The 19,097-nt window shown below is 37.6% G+C and overlaps 2 protein-coding genes across 2 annotated transcripts in view; both read left to right on the top strand.

The window, feature by feature from the left end:
- mindy3 (MINDY lysine 48 deubiquitinase 3) overlaps positions 1 to 2,837 on the top strand; it is a 55,416-nt gene extending 52,579 nt beyond the window's left edge. Inside the window, exon 15 of the mRNA XM_081388153.1 lies at positions 1,857 to 2,837. Coding sequence (XP_081244279.1) covers positions 1,857 to 2,006 — 150 coding nt within the window. The 3' untranslated portion in view covers positions 2,007 to 2,837. The remainder of the gene's footprint in view (positions 1 to 1,856) is intronic.
- Positions 2,838 to 9,874: 7,037 nt separating this feature from the next.
- The window catches only part of itga8 (integrin, alpha 8), a 75,139-nt gene continuing 65,916 nt past the window's right edge, over positions 9,875 to 19,097 (top strand). The window contains exons 1-4 of the mRNA XM_081389230.1: positions 9,875 to 10,214; positions 10,578 to 10,711; positions 17,884 to 17,984; positions 18,537 to 18,660. Coding sequence (XP_081245356.1) covers positions 10,039 to 10,214; positions 10,578 to 10,711; positions 17,884 to 17,984; positions 18,537 to 18,660 — 535 coding nt within the window. The 5' untranslated portion in view covers positions 9,875 to 10,038. The remainder of the gene's footprint in view (positions 10,215 to 10,577; positions 10,712 to 17,883; positions 17,985 to 18,536; positions 18,661 to 19,097) is intronic.

The raw sequence follows: 19,097 nt of genomic DNA, 5'->3' as shown, positions 1-19,097 counted from the left end.
ATATTAAAACAGAAAACTGTTCTTTTGAATTATATTCATATTTGACAATATTGTTTTTACTGTATTTTCGATCAAATAAATGCAATCTTGGTGAGCATAAAAAACTTTTGAACAGTAGTGTACATTCATAAGATGAATCTTTGCCCATAGAGAAAACTGCAGATTTCCACAGGATTTAAATGCTTTCCAGAATATTCCTGGTTTATTAGATATTTAAGATCAGTTTTCTAGTTATACTCAACTAGAAACTGTGAACTAGAAATGCACAGCAAAAAAATGTGAGTGAAATCTCCAGAAAATCATTGTTCATTGGTCCTTGAAAATTCATTGGTAAAAACTGTGGGAACCAATCTGTTCTTGATGTGGTATTGGTTCAGTCACTTCTTTTATTCAATCATTGTGTATACAGTAAGACTGATTATACTCACATGCATTTGTTTTAGTCTGAAAATAAATAAATATTTATTTAAAAATATAGACATAACTGAACACAAAGCCAAGCTGACCAACAGTAGACTATTATCTTCAGGTGAATATGCCACAAAAAAACTCAAAACATGAAATCTGTCAGGCTAGTGGAAATATTTGGATTATTTCAAGTAAACATACAAAGAGTGTTGACAAGTTTTATGGCATGTTCTAACTAACATGGATAACCTCACTGTTCCACACGATCACAGTTGACTGGCAGCCATGATGAATGTGTGCCTTCAAAAAAGAGCGCTTTATTGGGCCTGGAAATGGCTGGTTATAGTTTACAGTCTAGTCAGCTAGAAGATGTCACCCTTCCTTCTGCTGCATTCTACTGCCAAAAGCTAGAGTACAGCTGTAAAATGAAGAATGGTTGGGTTGGGTAAAATGGGCTGCTTGAAAAATATGGAAGTAATAGTAGAAGTATAGTAAGCTGCACTCTCAGATCTTCAAAGTTCAAAAGATCATCCCTCAACATCCTTTTCTACACCTGCCTATCTGCTGCTTTTGCACTCTTTAATCAATCTGTCTATCTGTAGTCACAGAGATCAATGTGTTTGTTTTGATGGATAGTTATCTTAACTCTCGGAAAACTGATGGCAACGTTCTTGGTTGATGACAAAAGCAACTTTTTTGCTGAAACACAGGGTTGAGCAGAGGTTAGTTGGCCATTTAGAAGAAAAATGACAAGTGGAGTCTTGCAAGTGTGTGATCTACTTCCTAATGACTTGAACAGAGAGATTTGTGCTGTCAGCATGTCTGAGCCTCACTGCATAATGGACTGGTAATGTTGGTGTAGAAATGTTTGTGGCTGCCACCAGAGGGAGTGCCGTAGAGCTTGATGGCTTTTACTCAAGACTGGGTTGAATTAAGCAATGCTAATGAACTTAAGGGGGGGAAAGTTGCTTGGTGAGTGATGTTTGTCTCTGTGTGAAGGGATGTCTCTGAGTCTTGATGATTGTGGAGAGCGAAGCTTACTTCCTGGATTTAAAGGTCATCAGGAGTCAGTGGATCTCCCATCACACTCAATACTTCACTATTAGACCTTGTGAAACACACATGCAGCCTTTATATAAGTGAATGGATTTACAGGTTTCACTTGGGTAACACAATGTATAATAGCAACACAAAATGTTCAGAAAAACGTGACACTTTGTCAAGGGCAGATTCCTTCCTGGCAATATGACGCCCTCCATATGGAAGTCATCGACTGTCTTATGTCTGATGATGTCATAGCAGGAGGCCAGGTCTCTAATGAGACATACAGAGAGAGAAACACTGGCATTTCCAGAAACAGGGGCTAGGTTTTATTTAGAAGGTCAGGAAGTTGATTGGATGTATGCCAATGTGTTGCATGTTTACCCCTTGTGTTTCTCTCCACCCAGGTGAGTTATGTCGAGGGCACTGCTTTGGTCATGGGTTTTGAGGACCCCATGGTACGTACAGACGACACTCCAGTCAAGCGCTGTCTACAGACCAAATGGCCCTACATCGAGCTCCTGTGGACCACAGAAAGGTCACCCTCCCTAAATTAACCTTTATCTCTCACCTTTCACCTGCCAACCTCTGGCTGCACAGCCCGCTGACTTCAGGAACGCTCATAGGACTCCTCACTCTCTCGGCACTACATTTAGAAAGGCCAACACGGGGCCTGAAGTTCAAATGAGAGACGATGCTGTTCGCCTGGTACTCACACAACGCCTATTGTTTGCTTTTTACACATCTTAACCGGCTTGATTATAAGACTATATTGATTATAAGTTTTTGTGTTTAAAGCCCTGGATTTGAAAAGATTATTTGGGGTGTGAGGGGGGTCATTTGTTGTGTATACCAAATGTATTTGCTTTTGCAGGTGTTCAAATTATTTTTGTCAACTTTGTACATGATTTTGTTTACTTGTCTGAAATGATAAATCTTTGAAATAGCACATCAACTGTTATTAGTAATTTATGGAATTATTAATATATATATATATTTTTTTTGTTTTGTTGAAATTTCAGTGTTGGTAGTTGTGAATATTTAAGGGATCATTTGACCAAAGCCTCTTTTTGGACATAAAGTATTTGTGTTTTGTCAATGGTCAGCTAAGGAGCGGCCATGTTCTGCAGCACTCGGTCCTGAGAGGAAGTCTGTTTAGACAGGTTTACAAAAGAATGCACTACAACCCCATGCTGGGCACCAAACGTTAGTGGAGGAATAGGGCAATTTTATTATTTAAAGTTTGAAGTAGCAACCCTCCAGGAGGTACTGTGGAATGACACTATGATTCTCTGCATGAGAGAGAAGAATAACACAGACAAACGCTCACCCTTTATTTATTCTGATCTTTAAGGTTCACTAAAATAAACACTTTGTTCTTCACATCTAGACTGTGGCGTGTTTGTTTTGTATAAGATGAAATGTTCCTGACCAAAAGATAACTGAAAGAATTTCTTGCACATTACTTTTTATTAATTTTATATATATATATTTTTCTTTTTGGTAATCTCTGGAAAAACTAACCTTCAATCAGAATGTCTTTCATGTTTTCTTATGTTGTCAGTAGGGGCAGCAGTAGTGGATTCTGGCTTAGAGCGACAGCATGAAGAACTTTTCTTTTGCTTGACTTGAACTCAGTACTTCATGGCATGGTAACTGTCTACTATAGGAAAATTGCTTTACTTTTGCTGTAGTCAAAAACTGCAGGTAAGTGACCGATTAAGTAAGTGATGTGTTGTATGGAGGGTACAGTATGTGGACGTGTATTTGAATCTATAGTAGATGATACCACTATTCTTTTCATGTAATTTGTGTAAATAGGTCATTAGTAAAAGGTATTGGTGTGTGTGTGTGTGTGTGTATATATATATATATATATATATATATATATATATATATATATATATATATATATATATATATATATATATATATATATATATATATAAAATCTATGCATTCAATAAACTCTTTTCTTATTCTCTTAAATAATTTTATTTGTTTTACTTAAATTTGAGTTATTTAAATGTTTCATTATCCTCTATATCAGTGGTTCTCAACTATATTAATTTAATATTTTGACACACACAAAAAAAGAAACATTATAGCGTATTTAAAGGGGACTTTGAATACATTTTGGACAGTAAAGTCAACTTCACTGTCAAGTTCACTTCAAGTCAAACGTTGAGAACCACTACTCTATTGTTGCTTAGTGATTTTTGCTTTTCTTCACTAAAGCTGTTGATTGGTTTACTTTGTCTTTTGAGCCATTCCATCGTAAATTGTTGAGAGGGATATATTAATTCTGGCCAATTATTGTTTTTTTTTGTTTGTTTGTTTTTTTTTACTTAGCAGTTAAACTGTGTCAATTGGTCATGATCAGTATTTGTTTTGACTGGTTGCAGAGGTTTACATCAGATTTGGGCTTAAGATTGTGCCATCAAATAAATTTGATGTCACAGGATGTAATCATTGTGGCCCATAATATCCTCAGGGCCACAGATCAAGCTGCTCTGGTTTTCTCTGTAAAGGTCAGACCAACAGATAATTAAAAACGTTACCACTAAGAGTGCACGTGACATATGGAACACATCTTTCATGGGCCAAGTGACTTGCCCAAATTCCATGTTATTACAGAAAGAAATAAAAGCGACATTTAGTGGAACCAAATTTTTCATTAAGCTCTCAGCGAAACGACTTGGCGCCACATCAAACAAGCAATATTCAATGGCAGAGAAAATAAATTCAAAACAAGATGCAGAATACAGGATGCAAGGCTTTTATTTGCCAGAATGTGCCTATTGAAGTCTTCCATGTCTGTGTAGTTCCTGCTAAATTTTGGCTTTAAAGAATATCAGTGGGCCTGGGTCGGCTGGGAGCTATCAGACATTTGTTGCGCCATCATAAACAATCTTAGCTAAAATGATGTAAACGTTGAGGACACTAGTTATCGCTGTGTAAACATTATGAAGTGCACTATGTAAGGGATTCTGTTAAGGCTCACCGTGGTAATATATCACTCCAGCCAATCCAAGACAAGTGTATATATTATAATGACTTGTTATCAACACAAACGGGTGTTTGACAGGTGCTTCTATTCTTGGTTAGGTGACGCTAATATTGATGTCTGTCTGAAATATGAAATCATGGAGGATTTTATACGTTTCAGCCAGAGTTTATCAGTTCTTGGCCGAACAAAAGTTCAAGAAATCTTTATAAATGAAGAGAAAATGTGGAGGAGAGAGTATTTTGGGATGGTTTATTTCAAACATCACTAAAATAGAAATAGAAAGTGACATCTGTAAAATAGAAAGTATTTAGACCCTTAACCATTTTTTTAAGTTCTCTCCTTTTTTTTATTGAAACTTGATTGTCCTCTGACTAATGGTTATTCTGTTTGAATAATAAGTCTGGCTATAGTGAATGTGACTGAAGAAGATTAAAAGCTAGAATAAAACAAATGCAAAAGATCCGAAAATGATATCAAAATATAAATGTGGCTCATTTGTCAAGAAGAGGATGCATATCAAACCAGTGGGGTTATGGTTTGTCACTAAAAACTCAGCGCAAAAAAAAAAGTGATTGTTCTGAAGGGGTACAGGGCTCCATCATATAAAGAGCTTTATAGAAGACTGGCCTGTACGAGAGGATGGAGCAAAAAAAGCTGTTACTCAAGAACCAAATAAAACGCATCTGGAGTTTGCCAATAATGTGTAATAGTAACCCAGAAAGAAAGGAGTTTGTAATCAGATGAGACTAAGATAAAGCTTTTAATCAAATTTCAAAACAATACATGTGATGCAATTCAGACACTAGAAGCAAAAAGAAACAAGTTCAGAAAAAAAAGTTAATTGTTACAATAAAATGAATCCCATAAGCCAAATGAAAGGAATATTCTGGTTTCAGTACAAGTTAAGTTCTATGGTCATCATTTGTGTGTGTTGATTACTGAAAGCAATTATTTTGACTTGACCTCATTTTATTCATATTTATTATAAACAAATGTAAAATCAAGGTTACGAGGCACATATAAAATGGAATTGAATGAGTCCATTTTTTAAGATTTAAAAGCAGAAATTTATATTTTATTTTTTAAAGAATTTGCATAAATCATCTTAAAGCTTGGGTTTGTAGTGGTGAATACAGGTTGATTGGGACACTTTTTCCAAGTCATTTCAATGGCAAAAATGTCCCAATCACCCTGAATTCACCCTGTGAGCATAGGCAGGCGGATTAACTATATGGGTAATTGGGCAAGTGTCCAGGGGCATCACACAATTATTATTTTTTCTCTTTAAAACAAGCGATTCATTCTCAAACGTATTTCTAGCCTAGGCCTATATATACCCTTTCATCAGAACATTCTAAATTCCCTGAATGTTTTGTTGAAAGTTTATTATTTTAATTAATTTATTTATTTTCTTGTTTTTTGTGGACACACAATCTACCGCCAGATTCACACTACTGCGTGAGCGCGTGCGTTTCATTTCAATACCCATATTACACTAGCGTGTCCACTGGCACGGAGCAGAGCTAGCCTGGCTAACGTCAGACCTCTTCTCATTGAGACGTGGTCTGGGAACCACATGTTCTTTTTCTCGTATTTGAGGCGTGGTTTATGAATGCCCAGAGCCGTTTATTGGGCACTATGAATGTCTATCGAATGCGCCTGTACGTAGCTCATAGTCAATCGTTTCAATTATACCAGATGACGTATGTAGAGCGACAGAAATTCGACGAGGAAGAAGACGAAATAAACTTGCGTTCTAAACTACTTAGAACACTATCTAAGGCTGCATCGAAAGGTAACTTCGCGTCTGATGCCATGTTGGATCTATAGATATAAACAAACTGCTTCGGTGTGTCGCATAGACGTCGTCATCGTCTTGCTGCTCCCTCCCAGTTCTGTGATTGGTTCCCTTTTTGAGGGGAAAATCTGGTCCATGGTGTTCAGGCTGCCTAGCAGCGTGAATAAAATCGCGCTGCGCGCAAGGCAGCATGGGGAAACCCAGGCTAGAGCAGAGCGAGTGTTTTCAATGAATTCCAATGGAAGTTGAGCGTTAAGCTAAACTTCTATATGAACTGAAAACGCTCGCTCTGCTCCGCTCCGCGCTAGGCTAGTGGAAACGCACCATACAGATTCTGGGAGTGTGCTGTGCGGTTTTGCGTTCTTTCAATCGAAATGAAACTGCCTCTCGACGCTCATGTATGGGTGCACTCTAGGTGTCAGTGCCGAAAGTTGGGTTGATGTCAGAACCCAACGTCAACATCCGACGTCGGATTTTGGTTGGAAATGAAAGTTGGGTTGACGTCAGACGTCAAAGAGTATTAATCTGCCACTAGCTATGAGCCCACATTTAGTGCATGCAATTTCTGTCGAATCATGCTTGTGTTTAATGAACATCCATGCTTTTCAACCAAGAGTAAAATCAATGATGCAGGTCAACTGGTTGTTGGACGACATGCACATTTTTGAGCTTGTGAGCCTTGTTTTAAAATCCAGTTGTTTCTGGACAGTGAGATAAAGAGTCTGTCTGGCTCTTTGCCTCTCAGAGCCTTAGAGGGGAATTCAGAGAATGTTCTCCAGCTCTCTCATTCCTCCTGAAATGAAAGAACAATACATGGACCATGCCTAATCTATTATTTTTCTTCAAATCTGTCTGTTAGAGATGAACCCTTCTCGTTGTTTACAAAAAGACTTCAGAGGCAGCTGAGCTAAACATGTCAGTTCTGTGAAGAGAAGCGGGTATCGATTCACTACTGTGAGTGTGTTTTATTAGACCAGACAGAGCGATGACAACAATCGCCGAAGATCCAATACTGAACCCATTATTGTGTGTGCAGAATCAAATCATCATGCTTTTAGTCCTGGGTTGCACAGACAACACTATATCTAAGATTGTCGCCAATAATCTTCACCAGAACCCAAAAATGGCCTGCAGAGCAACACTTCAGTCCTGGCTGATGCATGTGCTCTGCTGTGGCGGGTTTTATGTATTTCACCTGGTTGTCTTTGAGAGAGGGCCAAAATCATATGTTATCTCAACAGCAGTAAGCTATGTAAGGAAATGTTTAGCTAGTTCTACTGTGGAGTGCTTCTGGTCTATGTTTTTGAGCGTTTTTTATCTTTGGAAGATTGGGTAAAATCACCCCTTTTTTTCTTGCATCATTAGCATTTAATAGAACAGGTTAGATGTTTCACAATGATGTTTGATTACTAAGTATATTCTGAATAAACTATAAATTATTTATCCATGTGTTATTGTTAGTATTAGTTTGTGAAATGTATGTAGTTTCTTTCGTTATGAGTTTCACATAATGCGTCTCATAACCTTGTATTACAGTTAAATCAGATCAGATGCACATGGTTATCTTTTGCTTGAAATGTTATGAACAGCAGCTACGCTAATTATTCTCCATTTGCTTTTCTGATAACTAAAGATTACGCCATCTACAGTTTAGATCCAGCGTCTTACAAAGTTTTTAAGATGACCCAACTCCTGTGAAGAGACGACGCCAACCCCTACAAGGACGTCAGATGATTGAAACACTGAATCAACGTATAAACTACGAAATTTTCCATGTACTGTAATAATCATGATCACAACATGTAACGTCTAACATCATGTAATTGAATACATGATGTTATCTAACTGTATGATTTGTATTATCTTTTCTGCATAATGAACTGAAATGAAATGTGAATTGTTTTCAGGCTCATAGCCTCTGATGGGACTCATGTGATTGATTCAAGGCCTGACTTCTGAAAGTGTCCAGTACATGATTGGTCATTTATCACATGCTGATGCTGATTGGCTGATGGCACCACAAGAAATCACACAGCCCAAGTCCTTCACTATGGCCCTGTCCCAAATGGTACTGATTCTCCCTATGGTACGTTCTTTTGGTTTGTATACAAAAGCTTTTGCGTATAAAAAAAGTCACTATTGTATTATATTATCATAATTAACATGTAAAGCAATAATAATATCCACATGGTATGCACCCCATGGCAATTTCAAAGTGTTTTTGAGTGGTTTTCTAGAAAGTGTGAGATTGTTTACAGTTGGAACTTGGAACGGACTGTTTGGTGATCACAGGATAGGCGGTGAAGGGAAAGACTTCATTTAGACAGGATTAAAACTCTGACACCCAGATGGAGAGCAGAAGCAGCCCGTGTCTTGCGCTCAGATGTGAACAGAGCACCTAAATTTAGATTTGCTCCAGGGAAACAGGTCAAGAACGATGCACGTTTGTAGATTCTCTTAAAAACACCCGCACCGTTTATTTTCCAAAGGTTATACTTATCGCGCGCTTCGTACAAAGTTTAACTTTGGACGTCTGACGAGGATAATTACCGTTCATTATTCGCAGCCGGTATTAAAATTGCGTAATTAAAAGCATCTGCAGTAAGTTTGACACAAATTGAAACTACTTTTTACGAATAATATGGCAATATTAATGTTGATAAATTTTATTATAATTAAAAAGTCATTTTTTTTATAAATAATATTTGTCATTGCTATTATAAAATTCATAAAACTAGATTATTTTTGTTACTGTAAAGCCAAAGATGATCAAATAAATATATGAAGAGTTCAGATGCAAAAGCCTCTAAGTGCCATCTGAAATTTTCTTCTAGAATGATCATTTTTATCAAGCTTGTGTTTATGTTCAGTTATTTCACTTTAATGACATTGACAATTACCTATTAATTGTCATCAAAGTGAAATTACTGAACCTAAATATACGAGCTTGATAAAAACTCATTTTAGAAGAAAATTTCAGATGGCACTTAGAGGCTTTTGCATCTGAACTCTTCATATATAGAGAGAGAGATGAGAATTTGATATATTTGATGCTGTATCAAAATAAGTCAGTTCTTTTGATAAATATATGAAATAGCTTAATTATCTAACGCTCTATTTTGATAGTCCACTTTAGACATTCTGCTAATTGTAAGTAACTTTGCAACTACATGTCAACTAACTGTCATTAGAGTATTAGTAGACTGCTTAATATCTGGGAACACTTTATTTTGATGCTCCCAACAGATATTCTACTGACTATAAGTAGCCTAACTTGCATGTCAACTTATTCTCCTAACCCGAACCCTAGCACCTAACCATAACCTAACAGTCTACTATACAGTCTACTAATACTCTGATGAGAGTTAATTGACATGTAGTTTCAAAGTTACTTATAGTTAGTAGAATGTCTAAAGTGGAACCAATAATAATGTGTAAAACTAATAATATCACTATTAATAGTATTAGTAATAGAGGTCTTTTCATTTATGTGTCGAAATTGTGTGCAAATTCGTGTGTGTTTCCATAAAAGGAGTTGGCCGGATGCTGTGTGATGTGGTGCAGGAGTCCGGTCTCGTGCGCAGCTCATTATAATGTTTAGTACGCAGAGAGCTCGCGCAGACTGAGAAAGGCGCGCGGCTTGCATGAAGGCAGCAGACAGACGCATGGAGCGCAGCACACACTCAACTGATGACAGCTGAGCACGGATATAACTTACATTCTCTCTGCACATCTTTATTTCAAACTTTTGGATTACATTTGAAGAAACTGGGTTGAAGCCATGCATCCGTGTTTATTCCGCGTGTTTTCTCGTGGGTTTTTGCTCACATTTTTAGTTTTTTGCGAAGTTGCTGCTTTTAATCTAGATTTAGAAAAGCCAACGGTTTACAATGGACCAGAAGGAAGTTATTTTGGATACTCACTGGACTTTTACCAGCCAACACAGGACAGAAACGCGTAAGTGGGATTAAAAAAAAAAATTGTTTGTTTATATATAAAATTGACAAGCTCCCAAAGAGAAGCATCTTCTAGTAGACTATATGTCGTATAACATAGTTTGGCTATGCCTACAATGTTCGTGAAATTTGCCACGGCTTCTATGAAAAACTTTCAGCACCACCAATATGGACCAATTTACTCAGGCGCCAGAAGTTGATAATGAAGGAAACTACATTTAAATGGAAATGCTGAACTAAAATAGGCTACCTCACATTTGAATTACTTTTCTGGGGTTCATATTGTCACTTGTAAGTGTATTAGGCTAGTGTGATTCAGTATTAGGATGCGCTTGTGCGTAGATTTATGCCTTTCTCTCTCCAGCATGTCGGTGCTGGTTGGGGCTCCTAAAGCGAACACCTCTCAGCCAGGGATTGTGGAGGGAGGAGCGGTGTACTACTGTCCCTGGCCGGCATCAGACCCAGAATCCTGCCGCCAGATCCCCTTTGATAAAGCAAGTAGGTACCCTCATGATTTATAACCCTTCAACTAATGCTAAATGACCATGAGCAGTTTCCATTTAAACAGGTTGCCCCTTTGAGTTTTAACAATGTCTTCTTATGTGTCTATTTTTACATTCATTATAAACTCGTACATCTAAAATAATGTGCAAATAACCTAAAAACACATAGGCTACTACGTGATATTTGATCGTATTTATTAACACATATTTTCTTTATTAAGCACCATCTTTAGAGTAGGCTTCATAAATTCCCGTTCCTATAATAAAAAGATCAAAAACCACATCCAAGAAAGAGTTAATTTCACCCCATATGGTTTGGTTTAAAATTTCAGGAGCGGAGTAATTACCAGAGAAAGGCGCGTAACTTTACCTCAGTGCGTAATCTGTCGTAATTTCGACGTCCATTGCGCGCGTCTACTCTTTAGGTGACCAACATTTTATCTTTACGTTTGAATTTCTTCGTTCATTATTTCCAGGTACTTTTGTGCTGTTTATTTCGTCTAATTCATTTAGTGAGGGAAAAGATGTCTATTGCAATTGTGCAATAGAGTCAAATTTGAAGTGCCAGAAAGGGAAAGATTGCTGTCACATTTAGATCGATTCTGTCATCTGTGACTGTGATGGAGATTGCAGGGGTGTTAATAATATTTTTTGGACTATTTTAAGTAACCATGGCTAGCTTGCCGGTAAATGCAGTCGTCGGTTTTGGACTCAGAAACGCGGCATGGACTTGAGACAGACTTGGATGCTGCGGAATGTGAGCGCTGATGTGTTGTTTTTCAAAGCATTCTCTTGAGGGGGCTTTGATGGCAGTATTTGAGTTCTGTTGCTGGTTCTTACAAGGGCTCTTATCAGAATAGGCTATGACCTCCTAAATAAAGTTAAAGAACCACAAGACCAGTGCGGTCCGATTCTCAAACGAATGACTCGTATATGAGTCGATTCAGTATAATGGTGACTAAAGAACATACAGTGCGAACAATGTACTATTCCCAAACAAATGAATCAAATGAGCCGGTTCTTTTTAGTGAATCAAAAACATGCAATGCAGAGTGTGAATATGAATCACTCTTTATAAACCGGTTATTTTTATTGGATTATATAAAAATCTATAATTCTTCTTCAAAATTACAAAAAAAAAAAAACTTTAGGAATCCGAATCTACTGTCTTCTGTATGTTTAGCATTCACATTTAATTAGACAATCCGGAATATCTACAAAAATGAAATATATGTTTGAATAGATTTACATTGCTTTGGAATAACTGATACTGAAATTGCTTTTTAGATTTTTTATTTGATTATTAGTGTTTGATTATTTATTACTCTTTTATTATTATTTTGTCAACTTTTTTTTTTTTTAATTTGACGTTTGTAGAGAATGCCACAGGGAAGCACATAGACCAGGTACTGAAATGTGTATGCGTGTGTGGTCCTGGTAAACCCTATGTAATGGGGACAAAGGCTACATTCAGACTGCTGGTAAATTTGGCCCATATCTGATTTTTTGCTCACATGTGTTGTTGTTGTTTTCATGATAGTGTGTACAGCACAACCCACATGGAATCTGATCTTTTCCATTCTGATTTGTGCCACTTCCACATGTGGTAGTAAATCCGATACAGGTCAGATGTTTTGCAATGCGACCTCAGTCTGAACAGTCATATCGGAATTCATGCGACATATACGTCACTCTAGATCAGTGGCGGCTGCTGGTCTTTCAAAGAGGGGAAGCTCATTTTCGGCCTACATCATAAAAATTGTTCATTTATTTATACGTAAATTCTGCCAAATGTTACTTTTCAAGAAAATGCTCTGTGACCCTGTCGTACAACTAGGCGTCTTTTCCAGTGACTTGACCAGTGTCCTTTCAATGGCCAGCAGAGTTAGGTATAATTGTATAAATGTAATAATATAATAAAGGTATAAATAATAATATAATAAAGTATAATAATAAAACTAATAATAATATATATTTTTAATTATTGTAATAATTATTGTTTTAATTATTACTAATAATATTATAAAAAATATAATAGACTAAGTAATAATATAATAAAGGTATAAATGTATAATTGTGTGAAATGTATTATGAAAAATGGCTAGCAATTTCGACAAGCAAATACCAAGAAATAGGTAGCAGCAGTTTGTCTTTCGACTATCACTTGAAAAATCCGCGATGGGACTGAGCTCCAATAGCTTCAGCGGCAGCGACTTTTTATTGTATGAAATCGCTGTCAATCAAAAGGAGATGCAGCCTTTCGACAGACTTAAAGAAATCCAGTCTTAAAGAAATCCCCACTGCTCTAGATCCATGTTCGTCACAATTCTGCACTCATAAGAGTTACTTCAAAGATTTTACATACCCAACGTAATCAAGATTAGTTGGTAAAGGTAGTCAGTGGAAGGACAGTGATGTGTCGAAAGTCAGAACTCATAAGTATTACAGTGACAGCTCTATATACAAGCAAAACATGAGGGTTTGTATCATAGATGTTTAAAAACTCTGCTCTCTTTTTTAGTATCAATGTCTTTGTTTTTTATATTGCCTGCACATAAATTCGCTGGCTTCCGCGGCAGATCACGCTATAAATGAACACTTAATTGCTTACTTTAATGTCCTCTGTGTTTACTTCCGTATGACAGCATGCTGCGTGTTGTCTTTTTATCATTCTTTTGCGCATGCGGGTCACTCTAGGATCATGATCTGTTCGCAGTGAAGTCTGATATTGGCCACATTTAAAACAACAATGGCTATACGTTCAGACTGTCAGTCCAAATCCGTTTTTTGTGCATATCCGATTAAAATCCGATCAGATGTGTGAGCAAGATCAGAGCAAGTGTGAAAGGTGAAAAATCTCTTGAAATGCGATTTTTACAGATCCGTTTCAAGCTACATTCACATTGGTTTGAAATCCTATTCAAATCGCATTTCTGGAAATTAGTTTCAGTCTCACCGCTCTGATCAGATTTTGCGTGGTTTATTTCACTTTCTCAAGCCAGATGATGTTATAGGAAAAATGCTGAAAGTCACTGCAGAAACAAGGTTGTGTTACACAGTGCCGGACGAGCAGAAAATAACAATATAATGGAGACATGTTTTGAAACCGGCAGAGACAACCGCGTGGAATAAAGCCGTTCATAACAGCCTCCTACGTTTCTGTGTCTGGCTTGTTGTTTTTGGCGTAGTCCTACCAAACACAATGCCATTGGCATAGAAACCACGGCAGATATTCCAGAAAACGAAAAAGCGCCATGGACACACAATCAGTTGCGATACACAATGTGAACGGTCAATTATTTTAGATCAGATTCCAATCGGATACACAAATAATCGGATTTGGACTGACAGTGTGAACGTAGCCAATCCGTAACCGGATCTTAGCAATAAATCTGAATTGAGCATTAAGGCTCGCAGTATGAACGTAGCCAAAATATCCACATAAAGATGGCAATATCCGAAAAACTTGTCCTTGTAAGGACATTTTTTGGTTCCCATGAGGAAAACTGCTTAAAAATCATGTTATTTGAAAATGTAAAAATGCAGAAAGTTTTCTGTGATGGGTAGGTTTAGATGTAGGGTTAGTGTAAGGGGATAGAATATACAGTTTGTACAGTATAAAAACCATTATGTCTATGGAAAGTCCCCATTAAACATGTAAACCCAAGGTGTGTGTGTGTGTGTGTGTGTGTGTGTGTGGGTGTGTGTGTGTGTGTGTGTGTGTGTGTGTCTGTATGTGTTATAACCATCAGTGAGGAATTGACATTCAAATGGATTGTCTTTTGGAGATGAAAGCAGTGGCACTCTGGTTCAAGATGGTTGGTTTTAGGAGCCTGATGTTGATGAGGTGAGAGAGGCAGAGAGAGATAGAGCTGTGAACACAAGGGAAATAAGGGAAGAAATCAGACCCTGTCAAGAGAGGGCAAAATCGCTGTGTGTTCTTTGTTAGTGTCTGAGAAAAAAGTGTCATGCATTTCCAGCATCTACTCCTTCAAGAACATCTTCTCAGAACACACACATTTCCAGATTCATTAGTCACGTTTTTTTTTTTTTTTTACACACTTGACCTCTGATCCTGTGCACTCTTCCCACTGTGGCCCTTAGAGCTCTCCATGGGGGGCATGGCATGTGTTTGTGCGACTGACGTTTCTGATGACAGTCTGTGTGTGTGTGACTAATGCAGTCCTGACTGAGAAGAGTAAATTCATCAGATACACCAGATAGGGTCATCTACCACTGGACCTTGTCTTGAAAATTTTCACACTATTCTCTCACACACACACACAACTTCATAGTTTCATGTCCAGGTGTTCTAGAGGTCTTGCACCAAAAACATTTGACATATTTGAGGTCAATTGTAGTATTACATTTGTAATATTGGAGACAAGTGAATATGTAAGTTATGACTGTCTGATTAGCAGCCCAGGTCACTTACGTTTACAAAGATCACAGTTTTTATTATTATAGGAGCTTTCATTCATAACAGCAGGAATCATTTACAACAAATATATATCAATGCATAAAATGAAAAGAAAAATTACAAGCATGTGTTTTGGACCCAAAAATGAAACAGATGTTTTAAAGCACCAAATGATGCCCTGCTGTGTTTTTATATTGTCAGTCTGGCCTTGCATTTTAGCGCCGTGTGTGACACCAGAACATGTGTCCTGATTTTTCTGGCCTGTTTTATACTTTTGATTTTGAAAAGTATCATTATGTTTAGGAATTGGAAATAGTACTGCATTAGCATGTCTGTATTAAGAATTTGTGCATGTTTGTCTATTTACTGTTATTTTGTTAATCCAGTCTGCTGATCTCCATCAGCAACAACAACTTCCTACAGCATGATCACATTACACTTATAGGTGTGCAAAACATAATATAAAAACACATTTTTTTGCTTAACTTTAACATAATAACAAGAAAAGAAAAATTTGGCATGAGGACATGCTGCATAGAAAATTGTAGTGATGCTTTTCCTGTGCAAAAGTCCCAGCTGTCATGCTAAAGTGTTGATTTGTGGTTGCTAGGGTATTGCTATGTGGTTTCTAAGGTGTTCTTGGTGGTACTAGGACTTTGCTATGGTGCTACTAAGGTGTTCTTGGTGGTACAAGGGTGTTTAAGGAGGTTCCCAGGGTATGTTTCCTATGTGGTTACTATATTGTTGTTGATTGTTGCTATGGCATGCTGGGCAGGTAATAATGTGTTCTGGATTGTTGCTAGACCATTGCTATGCTGTTTCTTGGGTATTTTGCTGGTTGCTAAGGTGTTTCTGTGCAGTTTGGCTATCCCAAGTCATAAAAAAGTGTACACCCAAGTCTTAGATATGGCTCAAGTCTACAGAATTGTATCGGCAGGTGAATATTGTTAATCAAATTCTTTAGAAAAGAAGTGGCAGACCAGGCTGCATGGTTTAAAGGCCCACTGAAGTGCCTTGGAAAGCTCAGCTTTGTATGATGTGTTGACGTAATTTCCACTGAAAAAGGAATCTAAGGCGGGACATATTTAATGGCTCCTCCCCCTTTACAAATAGCCAATAGCGTTTAGTTTACCTCACAGACTGCAATTCGTTCTTGACAGCACCATGGAAGCGAATCTGAGCTCTGATGATACGTTGGATACAATAGCAGAGGTGTGAATAAATTCTAGACATTTCATTCTTAATTAACCTACATTTGGAAAACGGAATAAAACTTGAGCGTTTGAGCAAACAAACACACATCTCCAACCCATATTGCTCCGTGACGTGTCAACGGTAGTGATGTCTGGTTCGTGAACGAACCGTTCTTTTGAACCCGTTTCATTTTAGTGAATCGATCTAACCAGTTCACCAAATCGAACTGAATTGTTCAAAACAGTTTGCGTCATGAGTCAGCACTGATCCACAGTTTTCTAAAGTTACTCGCTTTCGGACGTGCCCTGACAGTCACTCCGACTCGAAATAAACCAATATGTTACTCCAGTAACTCTGACAGTTCACTGAACTGAGACAAGTTGTGCTGATTGAACTGATGAGCACGAGCAGCTGATACTGAGCATGCGTGTACTACCGACCGTACAGTCAGGTACAGGCACGTGGCCCAGGTGGTATTTATAGCATAGGGGGCGGGACACTTTAGATTCTAGAGAGCATTTGATTGGACAGAAGATGTGATGAGAAGCTGAAGTCCGCAGTGATGTCATAAAAATCTGTGATCCATTTTAGCGGAAGTGAGAGACTGTAAGTTTTGAATGCTTATATCTCCTAAATGCAAATGTTGTCATTGTTTTGGAACACACCAGCTTATTCATAACCTTAATGCTAACATATTCATACTCAGAGCTATAAAAAGTACATTTTTATTTCAGTGGGCCTTTAAGGTATCATACACATTCATAGAACAAACAGTGAGAAACAAGTTATACGTCCCAAACTTTAATAGTTTAAGAGTGGTCAGATCAGCGAAATTTCACAGAAAGGCAAAAATGGTTCACTGCCAACCTTTCAAACCAAGCAGCTTTCTGTTGGTCAAGCCAGTTAATTCACTTGACCAAATTCCTAATCGCATTGATTCCTATTGAAATGACTCAATTTAAGTCACTGAGTAACTCTAAATGCGACTGCACCTTTATAAATTTGTCAATTATAGTATCCACAATATTAATGGTGATGCTTACCAAGCACCCTTAAAGACAGAGATATGTCGAGAGAAAATTACTTACAAATATTGCAAAATCTTATTACTCAAGCTAAAGTATAAGATTTACATTTAGCTTGAAGAAAAAGGCCAATAGTAAAGGCCTGAGAGATGACGAGAAGAAAGCAGAGAAGTATTAAAGTTAATGTGTTTTTATGAGGTGTAGACTGTACCTTATGGAGCTCTAAACAGGCCCAGCTGTAGCGGGATCTTTTCTGGATCGCACAGAACCCCTGTAGATACAGATCCACAGAATCATGTGCATGTGTGTACACCCCCTGTAGATTTGCCTTCACATAAACAAACACTCAGTCTCATTTGAAGCCAGGCTAATTTGCTGTTTCATGGCTCATATTTTTCGAAAGTGAGTATATTGGCACAAGTCCTTGCAATGTCTTACTCAGCTGCCTGATGTTTTCTGTTTATTATATAATGAAGTCCCTCTCTCTGTTTTTCGTTGACTTTCATTCTTCCTCTCTCTTTTGTCCAGATAACAGGATGATTAAAGTGAATGGGACACGGGAGCCGCTTGAATTTAAATCCTATCAGTGGTTTGGAGCCACAGTCAGGACCCACAAAGGCAAAGTGGTGGTAAGTGATGCTCAGGAACCTAACCCATTTAAAGACCATTTGCAGTCATCCTCATAGCTGGACGAATCCATGCATTCATGGATGTGGTTGGAATATAGCTGGCCATCAATGGGGTTAATGTTATTTAATAGCACTGGATTAGTGTTTCATTCATGAATGCATGGGTGCCAGAATCAGAGTTTCATTCATGAATGCATAGGAGTGTTGTTTTGTGGAAATGTTTTGATAGGCAATGTGGCTCTGTCCCATTACTGAGGGGGTTTTGGAAAATGTTGATTTGAGGTTGACCATGCGAGATGGAGAACTGCTGATGTTTGAAAGAAGTAGGCCAGAGTTTTTACATGAGGGGAGGCACTGTGCCCAAATGTGACTATTGTTCTCCAAACGTTCAAATACTGAAACATTTAACTCTTTAAAAAAATTGTTTTACACAAGACAGACTCTTTTTTTTTTTTTTTATCTCCAGCTCAGGCCTAAGGAACATCTTTATGTTCGACCTACATCTATCAGGGCTTTTATTTACAGTAACATGGTGCTTGTGTGTTTCTGTAGGCCTGTGCTCCCCTCTATCACTGGAGGACAGTGAAGGTCAGCAGTGAGATGGATCCAGTGGGAACCTGTTATGTGGCTGTGCAAAACTTCAGTGCCTATGCTGAATATTCACCTTGTAGAACCAGTGAGTATTTTTCTCACACACACACACACACAAAGAGAAGCAAACAATGACACAGAACCAGTGAACGTGCAGTTAACTTTAACTAGTTGCACATTTAAAAGTGTGTTTTTTTTTAAGCTTTACTAAAGTTTAGATCAGTTTGTTTAGAGCAGAAACACATTCCCATCATGCTTTGCGGTAGGGATGCACCACCAAGTCCAATAGTTCTGTTATTACAGTAGTCGACTTGTTGGGTCTGGGTCTACTAATTATGCTTCTGTGCTTGTTCAATAACAATAAGGTGAAATTTCCTGTTCATATTTGTGTTCCAGTGTAGTGTGCGTGTTTAAAAGTTTGGGATCAGTCTTCTTTCTTTTTTGGTTCGAAAGAAATTAATACATTGATTAATTTGAACAAAAGTGCCATTTCAAACAAAAGTCTATTTCAAATAAATGCTG

This window comes from Scardinius erythrophthalmus (assembly GCF_964197995.2).
Source record: "Scardinius erythrophthalmus genome assembly, chromosome: 16".
Taxonomy (NCBI): domain Eukaryota; kingdom Metazoa; phylum Chordata; class Actinopteri; order Cypriniformes; family Leuciscidae; genus Scardinius; species Scardinius erythrophthalmus.
Note: the sequence above shows the minus strand (reverse complement) of the source record. Positions and strands in the feature narration are given on the sequence as shown.